We start from the raw sequence: 18,411 nt of genomic DNA on the forward strand, positions 1-18,411 counted from the left end.
AGTTTTTCACAACCATTCTTTCATTTGTGGTTCATAAAATCCCATGAGGTTGGTGGAAGAAGAGAGATGGCAGAGTATGGGGTGAAGGTGCATGGTCTTTGGGGGTGGTGGTCCTAACTGACATTTACTATCTGTATGATCTTCTTCAAGTCACATAACCTGTCTGAGCTGCAGTTTCCCACAACAGTAAAGTGGGGGAGAAAATGAAATATTCTATGTAGAGCTCGTAGCACAATGTTGGAAACATGGTAGATACTCAATAAATATAAATATTATTGCTGTGAGTCAAACAAGCCTTTGAATCTGCACAACCAGCAATGGGCTGAGCTGTGGTTTGAGCCCGGACCATCTGCCTAAGCCCATTGCCAGTTCTACTAGATCAAGTTCTTGCAAATCTCAGAGAGTTGTTGACATTTTATAACGAACCATACTCCAATTTCTTTAAGTCCTCTTAATTTCCCCATAAAACCTTGCTTTTTATTGTCAGAGATAATCATTTTTAAATTGACTTGCCAACCATGCTGATAAAATATCAGGCTGACAGAGGCCATTCTACTTGAATTATTTATCTGGAAACTTGACTTCCAGCTGCAACATACAAGTCCCTTCCTTAGATGCCTGGTTCAGGTCAGGTAGTTAAACTCACCAAGCAGCTGCTGTTGCTGAAGCCCATGAACATAGCAGGTCTGCAGGGCCACCCACTGGGCCCTGGCATCGTAAATCCTCATGATGCTGTAAAAGTAGCGCTGCTGCCCTTGGGTTAGGTCCTGTCAGAGCAGAGCAGGTGATTTTGATGAGTCGGTGGAATTCGATAGGATTAGAGTGTGATGTATTCAAAGCTGACTTCCACAGAAATAAGATGCTTCTCTCTCTCTGTCTCTCTCACCTCCCTTAGTTTACTTAAACAGTCTTCCACTGACATGTGTAGTGGTGAAAATGAATTAAAAAAAGATTCTAGGTAAGTAAGTCAAAGTATTGGGCTGAGGGAGATCCAAGGATTTTCAATATCTGATAACTGTACTGATCTATTATAATCCTTGTTGAGGAAGGTAGGCTATGAGAATATATACAGGGCCTGAAGTGTGCCAGGCTCTGGAAGGTAAAAGAGAACTTTGCACTGAGAGTTCTCAGTGAGCAGTGGTGGGGGAGAGAGCTAGGTAGATAAGTAGATGGGTAATGTGATAAGGGTGCAAGGTCATTAGTGAAAAGGTGCTATGAAAACAGAAGGAAAACAAGCTCTGTGTTAGCAGTCAAGGAAGCTTCCTGAAAGAGATGACCAACACATCTGAGTCTTCCAGGTGAAGAGGGATTCCCTAAAGGGACTAGAATACTGGTTCTCAAAGGGCATCAGCATCACCTAGGAATCTGTTAGAAATGCAGATTCTCAGGTCTCACCCCAGACCTACAGAATCAGAAACTCTTGGGGATGGGGCCCAGCCCTCTGGTGCCCTCCAGGTGCTTTTGATACACGCACAGTAAAATTTGGGAACCACTGGACCAGAAGGAAAAGAAATGCTGATTAGAGGGAGAAAGTGGTACAGATTTTCTTATGGGACACAAAATATCTGAATAGGCCCCGGAGGAAGATGGCGGAAGAGTAAGACGCGGAGATCACCTTCCTCCCCACAGATACATCAGAAATTCATCTACACGTGGAACAACTCCTACAGAACACCTACTGAACGCTGACAGAAGACCTCAGACCCCCTAAAAGGCAAGAAACTCCCCACATACCTGGGTAGGGCAAAAGAAAAAAAAGAATAAACAGAGACAATAGGATAGGGACGGGACCTGCACCAGTGGGAGGGAGCCGTGAAGGAGGGAAGGTTTCTACACACTACAAGCCCCTTCGCGGGCGGAGACTGCAGGTGGCGGAGGGGGAAAGCTTCGGAGTAGCGGAGGAGAGCACAGCAACAGGGGTGTGGAGGGCAAAGCGGAGAGATTCCGGCACAGAGGATCGATGCCCTCAAGCACACACCAGCCCGAGAGGCTTGTCTGCTCGGCCGCCGTGGCGGGCGGGGCTGGGAGCTGAGGCTTGGGTATCGGCTTTCAGTCGGAGCGCAGGGAGAGGACTGGGGCTGGCGGCAGGAAGAGAGCCTGAAGGGGTTAGTGCACCACGGCTAGCCCGGAGGGAGTCCGGGGAAAGGGTCTGGAGTTGCTGAAGAGGCAAGAGTCTTTTTTCACTTTCACTTTCGTTTCCTGGTGTGCGAGGAGAGGGCATTAAAAGGGCTGCTTAGGGAAGCGCCGGAGACAGGCGAGAGCCGCGGGTAAGGCGTGGACCTCGGAGACGGGCGTGGGCCGCCGCCGCCCACCGCCCCCGCGGCCTGCCACCGCCGCCACCCACCGCCCGCCGCCGCCTGCCGCCGCCGCCGCCGCCGCCGCCCGCCGCCCGCCGCCGCCCGCCGCCGCCGCGGCCCGCCGCCGCCGCCGCCGCCCCCGCGGCCCGCCACCGCCGCCGCCTGCCGCCGCCCGCCGCCGCCGCCGCCGCCGCGGCCCGCTGCCGCCGCCGCCCCCGCAGCCCGCCACCGCCGCCGCCTGCCGCCGCCCGCCGCCGCCCGCCGCCGCCGCAGCCGCGGGGCCTGTGTGCGAGCGCGGGTCACTGTCCGCCCCGCCTTCCGGGGGACCTGTGCACCCCGCCACTGCCGGGGTCCCGAGACCCGGGGACGGCTTTCCCGGGAAAGCGCACGGAGCGCCAGGGGCTGCTGCAACGTCACGCCGGCCTCTGCCGCCGCAGGCCCGCCCCAAACTGTGCGCCCCTCCCTCCCCTCTGCATGAGTGAGCCAGAGCCCCCGAATCAGCGGCTCCTTTAAACCCGTCCTGTCTGAGCGAAGAACGGACGCCCTCCGGCGACCTACGCACAGAGGCGGGGCCAGGTCCAGGGCTGAGACCCGGGAGCTGTGAGAGCAGAGTCAGGGAAATCTCTCTGTGCAGCCTCGGAGGCAGCGGATTAAAGCTCCACGGTCCATTTGATGTGCCCTGTGTCTGTGGAGTGCATGAGTGGACAGCGAATCATCCCAAATTGAGGAAGTGGACTTTGAGGACAAGATTTAAGACTTTCCTCCCTTTTCCTCATTTTACAACGAATTATTCCAAAGTAAGGAGGTGGACTTAGAGAGCAAGATTTCAGACTTCTTGCCCTTTTCCTCTTTTTACAACAAATTATCCCAAATTGAGGAGGTGGGCTTGGAGAGCAAGATTTTTGATTTTTCCCCCTGCTCTCTTTTTGTGAATGTGTATGTGTAATCTTCTGTGTAAGATTCTCTCTGTATAGCTTTGCTTCCACCATATGTCCCAGGGTTCTATCGGTCCGTTTTTTTTTTTTTTTCTTTTCAATAATTACTTTCTAATTTTAATAACACTACTATATTTCATACTTTATTCTATTTTACTTTACCTGCTCTTTCTTTTTTTCCTACCTTCCCTTCCTCCCTCCCTCCCTCCACTCTTCCTTTCCTTCTTTCTTTTTCTTTCCTCCCTCCCTCCCACCCTTCTTCTTTCCACTTTCTTTTTCTTTCCTTCCTCCCTCCCTCCCTCCCTTCTTCCATTCACTCTTCCTTTTGCTTTCATTGCTCCCTCCCTCCCTCCTTTCTTTCCTTCTTTCTTTCCATCCTTCCTCACTCCCTCCCTCCTTTCTTTCTTTCTTCCTTCCTTCCTTCCTTTCTTCCCTTCTTCCTTTCTTTCCCTCTCTCTTTCTTTCTTCTACTATTTCTTTCTTTCTGCTTTTTCTCCTTGTTATTCTGAGCTGGGTGGATGAAAGGCTCTTGGTGCTGCAGCCAGGAGCCAGTGCTGTGCCTCTGAAGTGGGAGAGCCAACTTCAGGACACGGGTCCACAAGAGACCTCCCAGCTCCACATAATATCAAGCAGCGAAAATCTCCCAGAGATCTCCATCCCAACACCAGCACCCAGCTTCAGTCAACGACCAGCAAGCTACAGTGCTGGTCACCCTATGCCAAGCAACTAGCAAGGCAGGAACACAACCCCACCCATTAGCAGAGAAGCTACCTAAAAACATAATAAGGCCATAGGCACCCCAAAACACACCACCAGACGTGGACCTGTCCACCAGAAAGACAAGATCGAGCCTCAACCACCAGAACACAGGCATTAGTCCCCCCCACCAGGAAGCCTATACAACCTACTGAAACAACCTTAGCCACTGGGGTCAGACACGAAAAACAACGGGAACTACGAATCTGCAGCCTGCAAAAAGGAGACCCCAAACACAGTAACATAAGCAAAATGAGAAGACAGAAAAACACACAGCAGGTGAAGGAGCAAGATAAAAACCTACCAGACCTAACAAATGAAGAGGTAATAGGCAGTCTACCTGAAAAAGAATTCAGAATAATGATGGTAAAGATGATCCAAAATCTTGGAAATAGAATAGACAAAATGCAAGAAACAGTTAACAAGGACCTAGAAGAACTAAAGATGAATCAAGCATCGATTAAAACCCCAATACATGAAATAAAAAATACTCTAGATGGGATCAATAGCAGAATAACTGAGGCAGAAGAACGGATAAGTGAGGTGGAAGATAAAATAGTGGAAATAACTGCTGCAGAGCAAAATAAAGAAAAAAGAATGAAAAGAACAGAGGACAGTCTCAGAGACCTCTGGGACAACATTAAACGCACCAACATTCGAATTATAGGGGTTCCAGAAGAAGAAGAGAAAAAGAAAGGGACTGAGAAAATATTTGAAGAGATTATAGTTGAAAACTTCCCCAATATGGGAAAGGAAATAGTTAATCAAGTCCAGGAGGCACAGAGAGTCCCATACAGAATAAATCCAAGGAGAAATACACCAAGACACATATTAATCAAACTGTCAAAAATTAAACACAAAGAAATCATATTAAAAGCAGCAAGGGAAAAACAACAAATAACACACAAGGGAATCCCCATCAGGTTAACAGCTGATCTCTCAGCAGAAACTCTACAAGCCAGAAGGGAGTGGCAGGACATAATTAAAGTGATGAAGGAGAGAAACCTGCAGCCAAGATTACTCTACCCAGCAAGGATCTCATTCAGATTTGATGGAGAAATTAAAACGTTTACAGACAAGCAAAAGCTGAGAGAGTTCAGCACCACCAAACCAGCTTTACAACAAATGCTAAAGGAACTTCTCTAGGCAAGAAACACAACAGAAGGAATATACCTACAATAACGAACCCAAAGCAATTAAGGAAATGGGAATAGGAACATACATATCAATAATTACCTTAAATGTAAATGGACTAAATGCTCCCACCAAAAGACACAGAGTGGCTGAATGGATACAAAAACAAGACCCATATATATGCTGTCTACAAGAGACCCACTTCAGACCTAAAGACACATACAGATTGAAAGTAAGGGGATGGAAAAAGATATTCCATGCAAATGGAAATCAAAAGAAAGCTGGAGTAGCAATTCTTATATCAGACAAAATAGACTTTAAAATAAAGACTATTAGAAGAGACAAAGAAGGACACTACATAATGATCAAGGGATCGATCCAAGAAGAAGATATAACAATTGTAAATATTTATGCACCCAACATAGGAGCACCTCAATACATAAGGCAAATACTAACAGCCATAAAAGGGGAAATCGACAGTAACACAATCATAGTAGGGGACTTTAACACCCCACTTTCACCAATGGACAGATCATCCAAAATGAAAATAAATAAGGAAACACAAGCTTTAAATGATACATTAAACAAGATGGACTTAGTTGATATTTATAGGACATTTCATCCAAAAACAACAGAATACACATTTTTCTCAAGTGCTCATGGAACATTCTCCAGGATAGATCATATCTTGGGTCACAAATCAAGCCTTGGTAAATTTAAGAAAATTGAAATTGTATCAAGTATCTTTTCCGACCACAATGCTATGAGACTAGACATCAATTACAGGAAAAGATCTGTAAAAAATACAAACACATGGAGGCTAAACAATACACTACTCAATAATGAAGTGATCACTGAAGAAATCAGAGAGGAAATTAAAAAATACCTAGAAACAAATGACAATGGAGACACGACAACCCAAAACCTGTGGGACGCAGCAAAAGCAGTTCTAAGGGGGAAGTTTATAGCAATACAATCCCACCTTAAGAAACAGGAAACATTTCGAGTAAACGACCTGACCCTGCACCTAAAGCAATTAGAGAAAGAAGAACAAAAAACCCCCAAAGCTAGCAGAAGGAAAGAAATCATAAAGATCAGATCAGAAATAAATGAAAAAGAAATGAAGGAAACGATAGCAAAGATCAACCAAACTAAAAGCTGGTTCTTTGAGAAGATAAACAAAATTGACAAACCATTAGCCAGACTCATCAAGAAAAGAAGGGAGAAGACTCAAATCAATAGAATTAGAAATGAAAAAGGAGAAGTAACAACTGACACTGCAGAAATACAAAAGATCATGAGAGATTACTACAAGCAACTCTATGCCAATAAAATGGACAACCTGGAAGAAATGGACAAATTCTTAGAAATGCACAACCTGCCAAGACTGACTCAGGAAGAAATAGAAAATATGAATAGACCAATCACAAGCACTGAAATTGAAACTGTGATTAAAAATCTTCCATCAAACAAAAGCCCAGGACCAGATGGCTTCACAGGTGAATTCTATCAAACATTTAGAGAAGAGCTAACACCCATCCTTCTCAAACTCTTCCAAACAATTTCAGAGGAAGGGACACTCCCAAACTCATTCTACGAGGCCACCATCACCTTGATACCAAAACCAGGCAAGGATGTCACAAAGAAAGAAAACTAGAGGCCAATATCACTGATGAACATAGATGCAAAAATCCTCAACAAAATACTAGCAAACAGAATCCAACAGCACATTAAAAGGATCATACACCATGATCAAGTGGGGTTTATTCCAGGAATGCAAGGATTCTTCAATATACGCAAATCAATCAATGTGATACACCATATTAACAAGTTGAAGGAGAAAAACCATATGATCATCTCAATAGATGCAGAGAAAGCTTTCGACAAAATTCAACACCCATTTATGATAAAAACCCTGCAGAAAGTAGGCATAGAGGGATCTTTCCTCAACATAATAAAGGCCATATATGACAAACCCACAGCCAACATTGTCCTCAATGGTGAGAAACTGAAACCATTTCCACTAAGATCAGGAACAAGACAAGGCTGCCCACTCTCACCACTCTTATTCAACCTAGTTTTGGAAGTTTTAGCCACAGCAATCAGAGAAGAAAAGGAAATAAAAGGAATCCAAATGGGAAAAGAAGAAGTAAAGCTGTCACTGTTTGCAGATGACATGATACTATACATAGAGAATCCTAAAGATGCTACCGAAAAACTACTAGAGCTAATCAATGAATTTGGTAAAGTAGCAGGTTACAAAATTAATGTACAGAAATCTCTGGCATTCCTGTACACTAATGATGAAAAATCTGAAAATGAAATCAAGAAAACACTCCCATTTACCATTGCAACAAAAAGAATAAAATATCTAGGAATAAACCTACCTAAGGAGACAAAAGACCTGTATGCAGAAAATTATAAGACACTGATGAAAGAAATTAAAGATGATACAAACAGATGGAGAGATATACCATGCTCCTGGATTGGAAGAATCAATATTGTGAAAATGACTCTACTACCCAAAGCAATCTACAGATTCAATGCAATCCCTATCAAACTACCACTGGCATTTTTCACAGAACTAGAACAAAAAATTTCAAAATTTGTTTGGAAAAACAAAAGACCCCGAATAGCCAAAGCAATCTTGAGAACGAAAAAAGGAGCTGGAGGAATCAGGCTCCCTGACTTCAGACTATACTACAAAGCTACAGTAATTAAGACAGTGTGGTACTGGCATAAAAACAGAAAGATAGATCAGTGGATCAGGATAGAAAGCCCAGAGATAAACCCACGCACATATGGCCAACTTATCTTTGATAAAGGAGGCAGGAATGTACAGTGGAGAAAGGACAGCCTCTTCAATAAGTGGTGCTGGGAAAACTGGACAGGGACATGTAAAAGTATGAGATTAGATCATTCCCTAACACCATACACAAAAATAAGCTCAAAATGGATTAAAGACTTAAATGTAAGGCCAGAAACTATCAAACTCTTAGAGGAAAACATAGGTAGAACACTCTATGACATAAATCACAGCAAGATCCTTTTGGACCCACCTCCTAGAGAAATGGAAATAAAAACAAAGATAAACACATGGGACCTAATGAAACTTCAAAGCTTTTGCACAGCAAAGGAAACCATAAACAAGACCAAAAGACAACCCTCAGAATGGGAGAAAATATTTGCAAATGAAGCAACTGACAAAGGATTAATCTCCAAAATTTATAAGCAGCTCATGCAGCTCAATAGCAAAAAAACAAACAACCCAATCCAAAAATGGGCAGAAGACTTAAATAGGCATTTCTCCAAAGAAGATATACAGACTGCCAACAAACACATGAAAGAATGCTCAACATCATTAATCATTAGAGAAATGCAAATCAAAACTACAATGAGATATCATCTCACACCAGTCAGAATGGCCATCATCAAGAAATCTAGAAACAATAAATGCTGGAGAGGGTGTGGAGAAAAGGGAACACTCTTGCACTGCTGGTGGGAATGTGAATTGGTACAGCCACTATGGAGAACAGTATGGAGGTTCCTTAAAAAACTAAAAATAGAACTACCATATGATCCAGCAATCCCACTACTAGGCATATACCCTGAGAAAACCATAATTCAAAAAGAGACATGTACCAAAATGTTCATTGCAGCTCTATTCACAATAGCCCGGAGCTGGAAACAACCTAAGTGTCCATCATCGGATGAATGGATAAAGAAGATGTGGCACATATATACAATGGAATATTACTCAGCCATAAAAAGAAACGAAACTGAGCTATTTGTAATGAGGTGGATAGACCTAGAGTCTGTCATACAGAGTGAAGTAAGTCAGAAAGAGAAAGACAAATACCGTATGCTAACACATATATATGGAATATAAGAAAAAAAATGTCATGAAGAACCTAGGGGTAAAACGGGAATAAAGACACAGACCTACTTGAGAATGGACTTGAGGATATGGGGAGGGGGAAGGGTAAGCTGTAACAAAGCGAAAGAGAGGCATGGACATATATACAGTACCAAACGTAAGGTAGATAGATAGTGGGAAGCAGCCGCAGAGCACAGGGAGATCAGCTCGGTGCTTTGTGACTGCCTGGAGGGGAGGGATGGGGAGGGTGGGAGGGAGGGAGATGCATGAGGGAGGGGATGTGGGAACAGATGTATATGTATGACTGATTCACTTTGTTATAAAGCAGAAACTAATTAAAAAATGGAAAAAAATAAAATAAAAAAATAAAAACATTTATGGTATGATTAAAAAAATATCTGAATATATTGGGAACTAGACTTTCGGCATTTTTTTACTTTAATCATCATATAAAGTCTGAGCTGGAAAAGCCTCTAGAGTAAGTAAGGCAGGGGAAGATCATGGAAGCCTTTTCTGCTATACTAAGGGTTTAAAGATTACCTTTTATATGAGGAACATTGGTCCTTATTTAAAGCAGTGGTTATCAACACGAGTGATTTTGACCCTGAAGGGATGTTTGGCAATGTCTGGAGAAATTTTTGGTTGTCACAAATGGTGGGAGGGAGGATGGATGCCACTGGCATTCAGTTGGGGAGGGGCCAGGGAGGCTGCTGAATAGACTACGGAGCATGAGACAGCCTCCCAGTCCCCTGCAACCAAGAATTACATAGCCCCAAGTGCCATTCTTTTTTTTTTTTTTAATTGGAGTATAATTCCTTTACAATGGTGTGTTAGTTTCTACTTTATAACAAAGTGAATCAGTTATACCTATACATATGTTCCCATATCTCTTCCCTCTTGTGTCTCCCTCCCTCCCACCCTCCCTATCCCACCCCTCTAGGTGGTCACAAAGCACCGAGCTGATCTCCCTGTGCTGTGCGGCTGCTTCCCACTAGCTATCTATTTTACGTTTGGTAGTGGATGGACCTAGTGTCTGTCATACAGAGTGAAGTAAGTCAGAAAGAGAAAGACAAATACCGTATGCTAACACATATATATGGAATCTAAGAAAAAAAAAAGTCATGAAGAACCTAGGGGTAAGACAGGAATAAAGACACAGTCCTACTAGAGAATGGACTTGAGGATATGGGAAGGGGGGAGGGTAAGCTGTGACAAAGTGAGAGAGTGGCATGGACATATATACAAATGCCATTCTTTAAGCTGACCATATCTGCATTTTACAAAGATTGCTCTGGCCCTGCTGTGGACAATGGCCTCAAGGGAAGACAAACTACTGGTAGGGAGACCATTTAGGAAGCTACCATCTAGTGCTAGGGAGGAACAAGAAGGGCTGGACTACAATTACTTTTATATACCCGATATACCATAAGTGCTCACTATATTGAGATGGGGAAACAGAGATAGTGGCATCAACATTTTAGAAAAATCAAGATAAAATAAGTTCCCCTTAGGCTAAAAAATTCAAAACAATGACAGAATTTCAAAACTAGTTGATAACCATGTAATACAAACTAAACTGAAGATAAATATATATAAGCCAAGTGAATTTTATCTGCTAGAAATTTTGTGTGAAGTTGACATCTGTGAGTCAGATTTTTTTGGCGTCTAGAGACCTTAAACTTGATATTAAAAATATGTTCAGAGGGAAAGTAGCTGAGCCAAGTACTTCACACTTTGAGACATCATTTCAGCTTTACAGTTTCTGAATTAGATGTTTTAAAAGATAATATATTTGAAGAAGAGAATAGATCCCTAAGTAAGACTTTTCAAATAATTGAGAACAATATAACAGGAAAATTGCAAGCCATTTCAAGGGCAAAGCTCCAAAGTGCAATGGGAGTTTCCATTATATAAAATAAAGCTTTAAAATTTATGGTTTCTTTTTTACAAGGGAAAAAAAATGCCTAGTTCTCTTCTTTAGCAGAACTCAACTTCCTAAATGAGTAGTAACACATAACATTTTTAATATTCTTACTCTGTTGCTTAGCCTTCCTTGAGGAGAAGGAAGAGCTCCTGAAGTGGGATAGGTGCAGAATTAGATCATCCAAGCGCTCATTCATTCTCTCACACACATGGTCGACATGCACCGAGGGCCTCTGTTGGGCCCAATGTTTTCCCTAATGTGGGATAAACAGAGAGCCAAGAAGTCCTCAGCCCTTGAAGAAGAGACAGAGAAGGTCCCTCCATCTGTGAATAATATGCTTGTACCTTCAACAGTGAAATATCAGAGACAGAGTGAGGGACTCGAATGCAAGGAATCTGTGGAACATTCCATAGATTTGTTGTCTTTTCTGTTTTCCTCCCATCTTCATCCTGTACCTCCAAGGAACAACAAAGCATAACATAAAATTTCATTTTGTTCAACCAATTTGGGGGATGTACCTAAGTAAGTAAGCAGGCAAATAAGTAAATAAACAAATGGATAAATATTATTTATTTCAAGGGATAAGACATTTTCTCAAATGTTTGCATGGAATTAGACCTCACCAGACTTCTTAGTTCTCCACTTTTCCCAATTCTCACCCTTTACTTATCAAAGGAATAATTCAGAGCCCTTTGTCTTTCTGCTTCACTCTGCCTTTGGAACAGGTGGGTTGTAGAACCACACCAGATCATAACAGTTATTTCTTGATAATTTTAAAGAATAATTGCTTCATCCGATTCTAAAAGTAATATATGTCATTTTTGAAAATTTGGAAAAATTTAAAAATTGAAGAGGAAATAAGATCATCCATAAGTTAACAGTGCATAGCTATTGTTGGCATTTGATTGATTCCATTTTATAATTTTTCCCCGTGTACATTGTGTGTGATTTTAGAACAGGGAGATCATTCTCTATGTGTTACGCACCTTCCCAGAACATTAAATATCCTTTGAAAATATGATTTATCTTGATAGTATAGTATATCTTTACATGACTCTCCATTTCTTGCACATTCAGATTTTCAATTTTCCAGCCTTGTACTATAAAAGAAGCTATTAAATCTAGCCATGTTTCTAACCTGACAAAGATACAGAATGAAGGAGCCACATCTGCTATGAGTAAGTCTCGTTTCCTTTCCATGTAATTTAGGGTTTAGAATCTGAGGTGTAGAGCATAATTAAAAAATTAACAATCAAGGAAGAATGGACATATTGGAATAGGGTTGCTAAGGCAGAGTGGAAACCCCTAACATTTTCTCCTCTGCTCACTCCTTTGCCCTTGTCAACAACGCCTACTTCATCAGGTTGATTACCTGAGAGGTTTTTAAAATTTTATTTTATTGAAGTATAGTTGATTTACAATGTTCTGTTAATTTTTGCAGTGCAGCAAAGTGATTCAGTTATACATATATATACATTCTTTTTCCTATTCTTTTCCATTATGGTTTATCCCAAGGTATTAAATATAGTTCCCTGTGCTATACAGTAGGACCTTGTTGTTTATCTATTCTATATATAATATTATTAACTGAGATTTGAATACAGAATGCTCTCATTAGGCCAGTTCCTCTTCTCTCTGCTACCCTATTGAATGCACTTAAGAAGGATTTTAATGCATGAGAAAACTCTGGTTCTGAGTTCACAGAGCTAATTGCTCAGATCTTCCAGAAGAGAAATTTATTAGGAAAACAACAGTCAACATCTTTGTGTGTCTTGTTTCCACGATATAAACTTATAAATTAAACTATAAATACTTCTTTCCTTCAACGTGCACTCTAGAAACCATACCAACCAAGATATACTCTTTTAATATTGTCCATGATAGAAGCCTACACTCTATCCTGTAATCAAATCATCTCAGTATCCCTCTTACCATTTTCCAGATCTGTAGAGCAGAACATAAATATTCTTCAAAGCTGGGAAGATTTCTTCTCTCCTCAAATAGCATAAGGAAATGATCTTTCTTGGGGCAACAATTCATGTGTGATTTTCTTGGACTGTTGCTGAGGAAATCCATCTTACCTATTCAAGTGGTCTGTACTTGATAAAGTTTGATTAAAATGCTTGCAGAACTCAGGGAGGAAAAATCTACAAAAAAAAACTTATACCTGAAGCAAAAAGACAGATTTTCTTAAAAGAAACTTAGCCTATATTGTAATCTCCCCTTTTTTAAAAGCTGGTATTCATATTCAATGTAGTTTTCTTGCAAGGTCCCTTTCTTCATGCAGTGGTGGTGGTAAAATTCAGTTTGTTGATAAGCTGATATCCAAACAATGTCATGTGATGAAGCAAAGAGCTGGGGAAGTTTGGCTGCATGCCTTTCCCTGCTTCTGGACAGCGTGCAACTGCACAGTTTAATCGTTTTTCTTCCAAACTTCGTATCTAATCAAGTGTCAACTTTTAAACCTACCATATCTGCATTATATGCAGACATGGGGGAGAAAAGTGCATGGAGACAGAGAGGATGAATGTTAAAGGTCAAGAAATCCATCAGGGCAACAGGCCATTACATGTGTTCTTCTCAGATTTGGAGTCAGTAACTGCCATCCCCATTGCTCAGAATGATGAAGGAATAATTCCTAAATATAGAGGTACAGGCATACATTTGACTGTGGTAATCTATGGAGTTGTCTCATATATTAAGATATTGTTCCTTTCTTAATTTTTGGAGGAGTATGATATTCTCCATATTTGATCTTGAATAGAGGCCGCATGATAATGAACTTATGGCACAAGATTCTTGCTCACACTGATGTCATCAGCATAAGCCTCATTTTAACCTGACTCATGAGAGCAATCTTATCCCTTCCTCTGGGCTAGAGTTATTATTACAGACTTCTTTCTTTCTTGAGAATCCTTTCTCTGAATGCTACATTATCTGCAAAAATGAAGAGTTCCTAGGGAAAATGGAGAAGAAATACCAAAAGAAAACCACAAATTCAAAATTCTTAGTAGACTAAGGAAAGAAAAATATAGGGAGATAAAAGTGATGAACTGTATAGCTTAAAAAAGAAAGGACTCAACACACAAAAAAAGTTTGCATTTTTTTCCAATAATTTAAATGCAGACCTTCTGGGGAATAAAAGTGGCACATGTAAGTGTCTGTAAATGCCAGTGAATACCACAAAACATCTCAGATCTGGATCTCAGAGGTTGGTGATTCTCTACTGAGAGATAAAGAACAGTTGTCTGCAGAGTTGGCATTGTCAGTTGAGTCTCCCTTGAACGTTTTTCCAGGATATGATGAAATGCCTTCTAGAGCAAACCACATCTGCTGATTGTTACACACACATGCTGATTCATAATAGCATGCATTACTTCCTGCTCAGTCAGGAAAATAGAAACAGATCTAGCTGTTTGACAGAGAGGGAATTGAACATAAGGAATATAAAAGTTTTGGAATGGGCTGTACAGGAGCAAAACAAGAAAGGTTAGCTTATCCAAAGATTGGCAATTGCACTAAACTACTACCACACCAAGAGCTGGGGGACAAAAGCGAAAATGATTTCACCCAGAGTCCATGAACACTGTGCCATCAAGGCTGCTTCTTTTGGGACACTGCTGTCTGAGTAGCACCTCAGGACCTGGTACACACCTGCTATTCTTGCTTCTGTGTTCTTTCCAAAACTTTAAATATTACTGTTTCTATCACCACTGTTACTGCCTGGCTGCTACTATTGCTGATGCCACCACTGTTACAGATGCAAGCAGAAACCATTCTCCTTCTCCTTTCCCCCAGCCTTCCATATCCTGCATCCCATTCGATGCCACCTCGTGAGGAATTCTGCAAAATGCATTTTGCAGTCTTCCCACTACTGTAGTAAAGAGAAGGATATAGAAGGGTAAGCATGAAGCTGAGTGATAATGGACACCACATACAGTCAGTGTTTGCCTAATACCACTAAAGTTTGGAATTTTATAAGAAAAGACAAAATAAAAGATAATTAACTAGTTCTATAGATGGTATCAAAGAATGAGGTATAAATTTTGGGACAATAACTTAAGACTTAGGAATAATGAAAAAATGTATATCATAAATTTTGGACAAAGAAATTGTCTTCCCAATGACTAGCTAGACTTTTCAAAGAGAATTAAAACTGACTACAAAAAAAAAGTAGAAACACTCATCATATAATTACTATAGAAAATATAATTTTGACTAATGATGAAGGTGCATACTATTTCATAGATGAAACATTGGTACAGCAATGGGACACAATGTTTAAGACATTGGTATGTTGTCTACATTCCAGTGCTTAGAACATGGGTCATAAAGTGTTTTTATAGAATAGTAGGGTAGATATGACCTCATGGGCATTGCCAAGTGAGGAAAAGGGACCCATGATTGGAATCCAAGATGAGATTAAACCCTAATTCAAAGAATCCAGTCTGCTAGAACAAGAGGCAGAGTATCACTGTATATTACAGAGATAAGTACTTCCCAGGAAAGCAATGAACCCATGCTCATATCCTGCTCCTGCTTCTTCTTCAGGATCCTTTTAGCTGCAGGGCTAATTCTGCCAGGGGATAACTCTGCCAGGCACAGATGTCCTCCCTTGGCTACCCCAAGCCCTCAGAGGGCATCAGTGAACCATAATTAAGTGAAAGAAGTATCCTTCCCCCCACTCGGTGCTGCTGTTTATCACTTGGACTCCGGAGTGTTTCCATTCAGAGCTTTCACAGTTTCTGTTGGACTTTCTTTCACAAAGAGCTGTGTAGTCCATTGGGCGCAATCCTGTTTGGTGGGGTTTTTCATGGAGGCTGATTATTCCTCTGTTATCTTTTGTTTTTTTCTTGCCATCTCTTCACAGAAAACTCCTGTTTCTCCAAGATCCCCAAACCAAAGCTCTTACACATACCGACCACTTTAGGGTCACTGGTCTCAAAAGCAAGAAAACTAAGAATCCCGGTTTAAGCTGTAAGAGCCACTTTCAGTGAGTGAAAACTACTTTGGACACTTAAAAGCAGTGATTAGCAGCAAAGGAAAAGCTGGGTATGGTCATATATGTGCCAAGGACTTTGGGAAAACAGATTCATGAAGTTCACAAAATAATCTAAAATGGGATAGAACTCAAGGAAATACCCAGAGATTTAACTTTGACTCTATAATCCCAAATAACTCTATGGAATAAAAAGATAAGAGGTCAAAAGGAACTAGAGTAGGTGCCCTGGGTACTTGTAGACAATTCTAGACTCAAGGGCATGTTATTTTTAAAAATTCTAAGAATTTACAAAAATGTCTTTTTCACTGGGGATTAGGGCTGGTCCTCTGAAAACAGATCCTATGGCATAGCTATTAAATAGTAGAGCCAGGACTCAAACCCATGGTTACCTGAAGTTTATGATTTCTCCCCTTGGACTCCGGAACTAAAAGGGAATTCAAGCAACATATATGTTGCTGTAATAGAAAATTATTCCTCTTATCCAGCCATTACCCACAGACAAAATTATGCATCTTGATTCTTTCTGTCCTTGGGGTATATTTCATTTCCATCTTGAATACTACTTGATTGAACAAGGGAAGGCTTTAGTTTCACAAAGACTTATGGTCATAATTCTGGAGCAGGATATTAGTCTTATTATGCCGCATCATTGACCTTCTAATAAGGCTCTTGGAAAGGCTTCATGGAAATAGGTGTCTAGCTGGCCAGTCCCATCAGCCCTCAAACCTGCCCAGTCATTTCCCAGTTCACAGAAGATGTGGGTGTAAAGCTTATGTCCTTACCCAGGAAAACACTCTCTGCATGTATTCTGATTTTTTAAAAAGTGGACTGAATAAAAATACCATCTATCACTTGACAGTGAATTAGTAGAGCAACTTTCATTGAGATATAATTAACATATAATATTAGTTTCAGTGTACAACATAATGATTCTATATTTGTATGTATTGCAAAATAATCACTACAATAAGTCTCGTTAATATCCATCTTTATAAACATTTAGAAGATGAATACTGGCAGCTATGTTTTGAACAGTCATTTCCTTTTTTGTTGTTGTTAATAAGGATAGGGGGCTTCCCTGGTGGCGCAGTGGTTGAGAGTCCGCCTGCCGATGCAGGGGACACGGGTTCGTGCCCTGATCCCGGAGGATCCCACATGCCGCGGAGCGGCTGGGCCCGCGAGCCATGGCCGCGGAGCCTGTGTGTCCGGAGCCTGTGCTCCGCAACGGGAGAGGCCACGGCAGTGAGAGGCCCGCGTACAGAAAAAAAAAAAAATAAATAAGGATAGGATTCTGAGACTTTTAGATGTTGTAGACTTGGTATTTCTGCAATTAACAAGGTGCCTTGTGAAATCGTCATGGACAGATAAGTACAATTTGAAACTTGTTAAAAAGTAATACTAGAGGGACCAATTAAAGGGTCAGTGACAACCTAGATAGCGTTTTGGTGACATGCCCTGATCTATTCCACAGTTTTACCAAGGTCTTGAATGAAGACATAGTAGGCAATCTTACTAAGTTTTCAGATAACAAAGATCTAGTTTCCAAATGACAGAAATCTATTCAACAGGTGGGATAGAAAACATAGTGGATGGCAGAATCAGGACACAGAAAGATCTTGACAAGTTAAAGTGATGGATTGAATCTAACAGGATAAAATGTAATAACAATAACAACAAAAATTATATTCTGCATCAGAGTTTGATTTCTAGTTGGAAAAACACAGAAATAGAATTTGGAGTTTAGTAGCAGTTTAGGCATAGGGAAGTAAATGCAGAATGAGGCTGCTAGAGGGATTCATGAGTGTGTAGGCTACATCAACAGAAGTATAGTTTCTAAAATAAGGGAGAAATTGGGATTGCCCTGGTGCGCTTTGTGCTGCAGTGTCGTGTCCAACAAGGGATATAGGCAAGGTGGAGTGTGTGGCTAAAACAGAGGTGCTGTGTCATAGGATGAGCTGGCACATGCATAAGAGCTATCGAATCTGGAAAAGATCTATGGCAGAAGGGGGTGGGGTGGGCAATAAAGCCTCACAAAATATTTGAAGGGCTCATGTGTTAAAAACAATTTCTGGGGCCTCCCTGGTGGCGCAGTGGTTAAGAGTCCGCCTGCCGATGCAGGGGATACGGGTTCGTGCCCCGGTCTGGGAGGATCCCATATGCCGCGGAGCGGCTGGGCCCGTGAGCCATGGCCGCTGGGCCTGCGCATCCGGAGCCCGTGCTCCGCAACGGGAGAGGCCACAACAGTGAGAGGCCCACATACCGCAAAAAGCAAAAAAAAAAAAAAAAAAAAAACAATTTCTGGACAGCCATCCCCCGCCTTTGCAGGAGACCCTTCAACACTAGCAGATTAAAAGTTAAAGAGAAGGGAGGGACCTTCAAGATGGTGGAAGAGTAAGACATGGAGATCACCATCCTCCCCACAAACACATCAAAAATACATCTACATGAGGAACAATTTCTGCAGAACACCTACTGAACTCTGGCAG

The 18,411-nt window shown here is 41.5% G+C and overlaps 1 protein-coding gene across 1 annotated transcript in view; it reads right to left on the reverse strand.

Moving 5' to 3' along the window:
- Positions 1 to 18,411, reverse strand: part of FAM216B (family with sequence similarity 216 member B) — a 41,521-nt gene that overhangs the window by 1,280 nt on the left and 21,830 nt on the right. Inside the window, 3 exon segments of the mRNA XM_060079772.1 lie at positions 647 to 767; positions 11,268 to 11,338; positions 11,341 to 11,378. Of these exon segments, the coding sequence (XP_059935755.1) occupies positions 647 to 767; positions 11,268 to 11,338; positions 11,341 to 11,378 (230 nt within the window).

Source organism: Mesoplodon densirostris, chromosome 17 (genome assembly GCF_025265405.1).
Source record: "Mesoplodon densirostris isolate mMesDen1 chromosome 17, mMesDen1 primary haplotype, whole genome shotgun sequence".
In the NCBI taxonomy this organism is placed as follows: domain Eukaryota; kingdom Metazoa; phylum Chordata; class Mammalia; order Artiodactyla; family Ziphiidae; genus Mesoplodon; species Mesoplodon densirostris.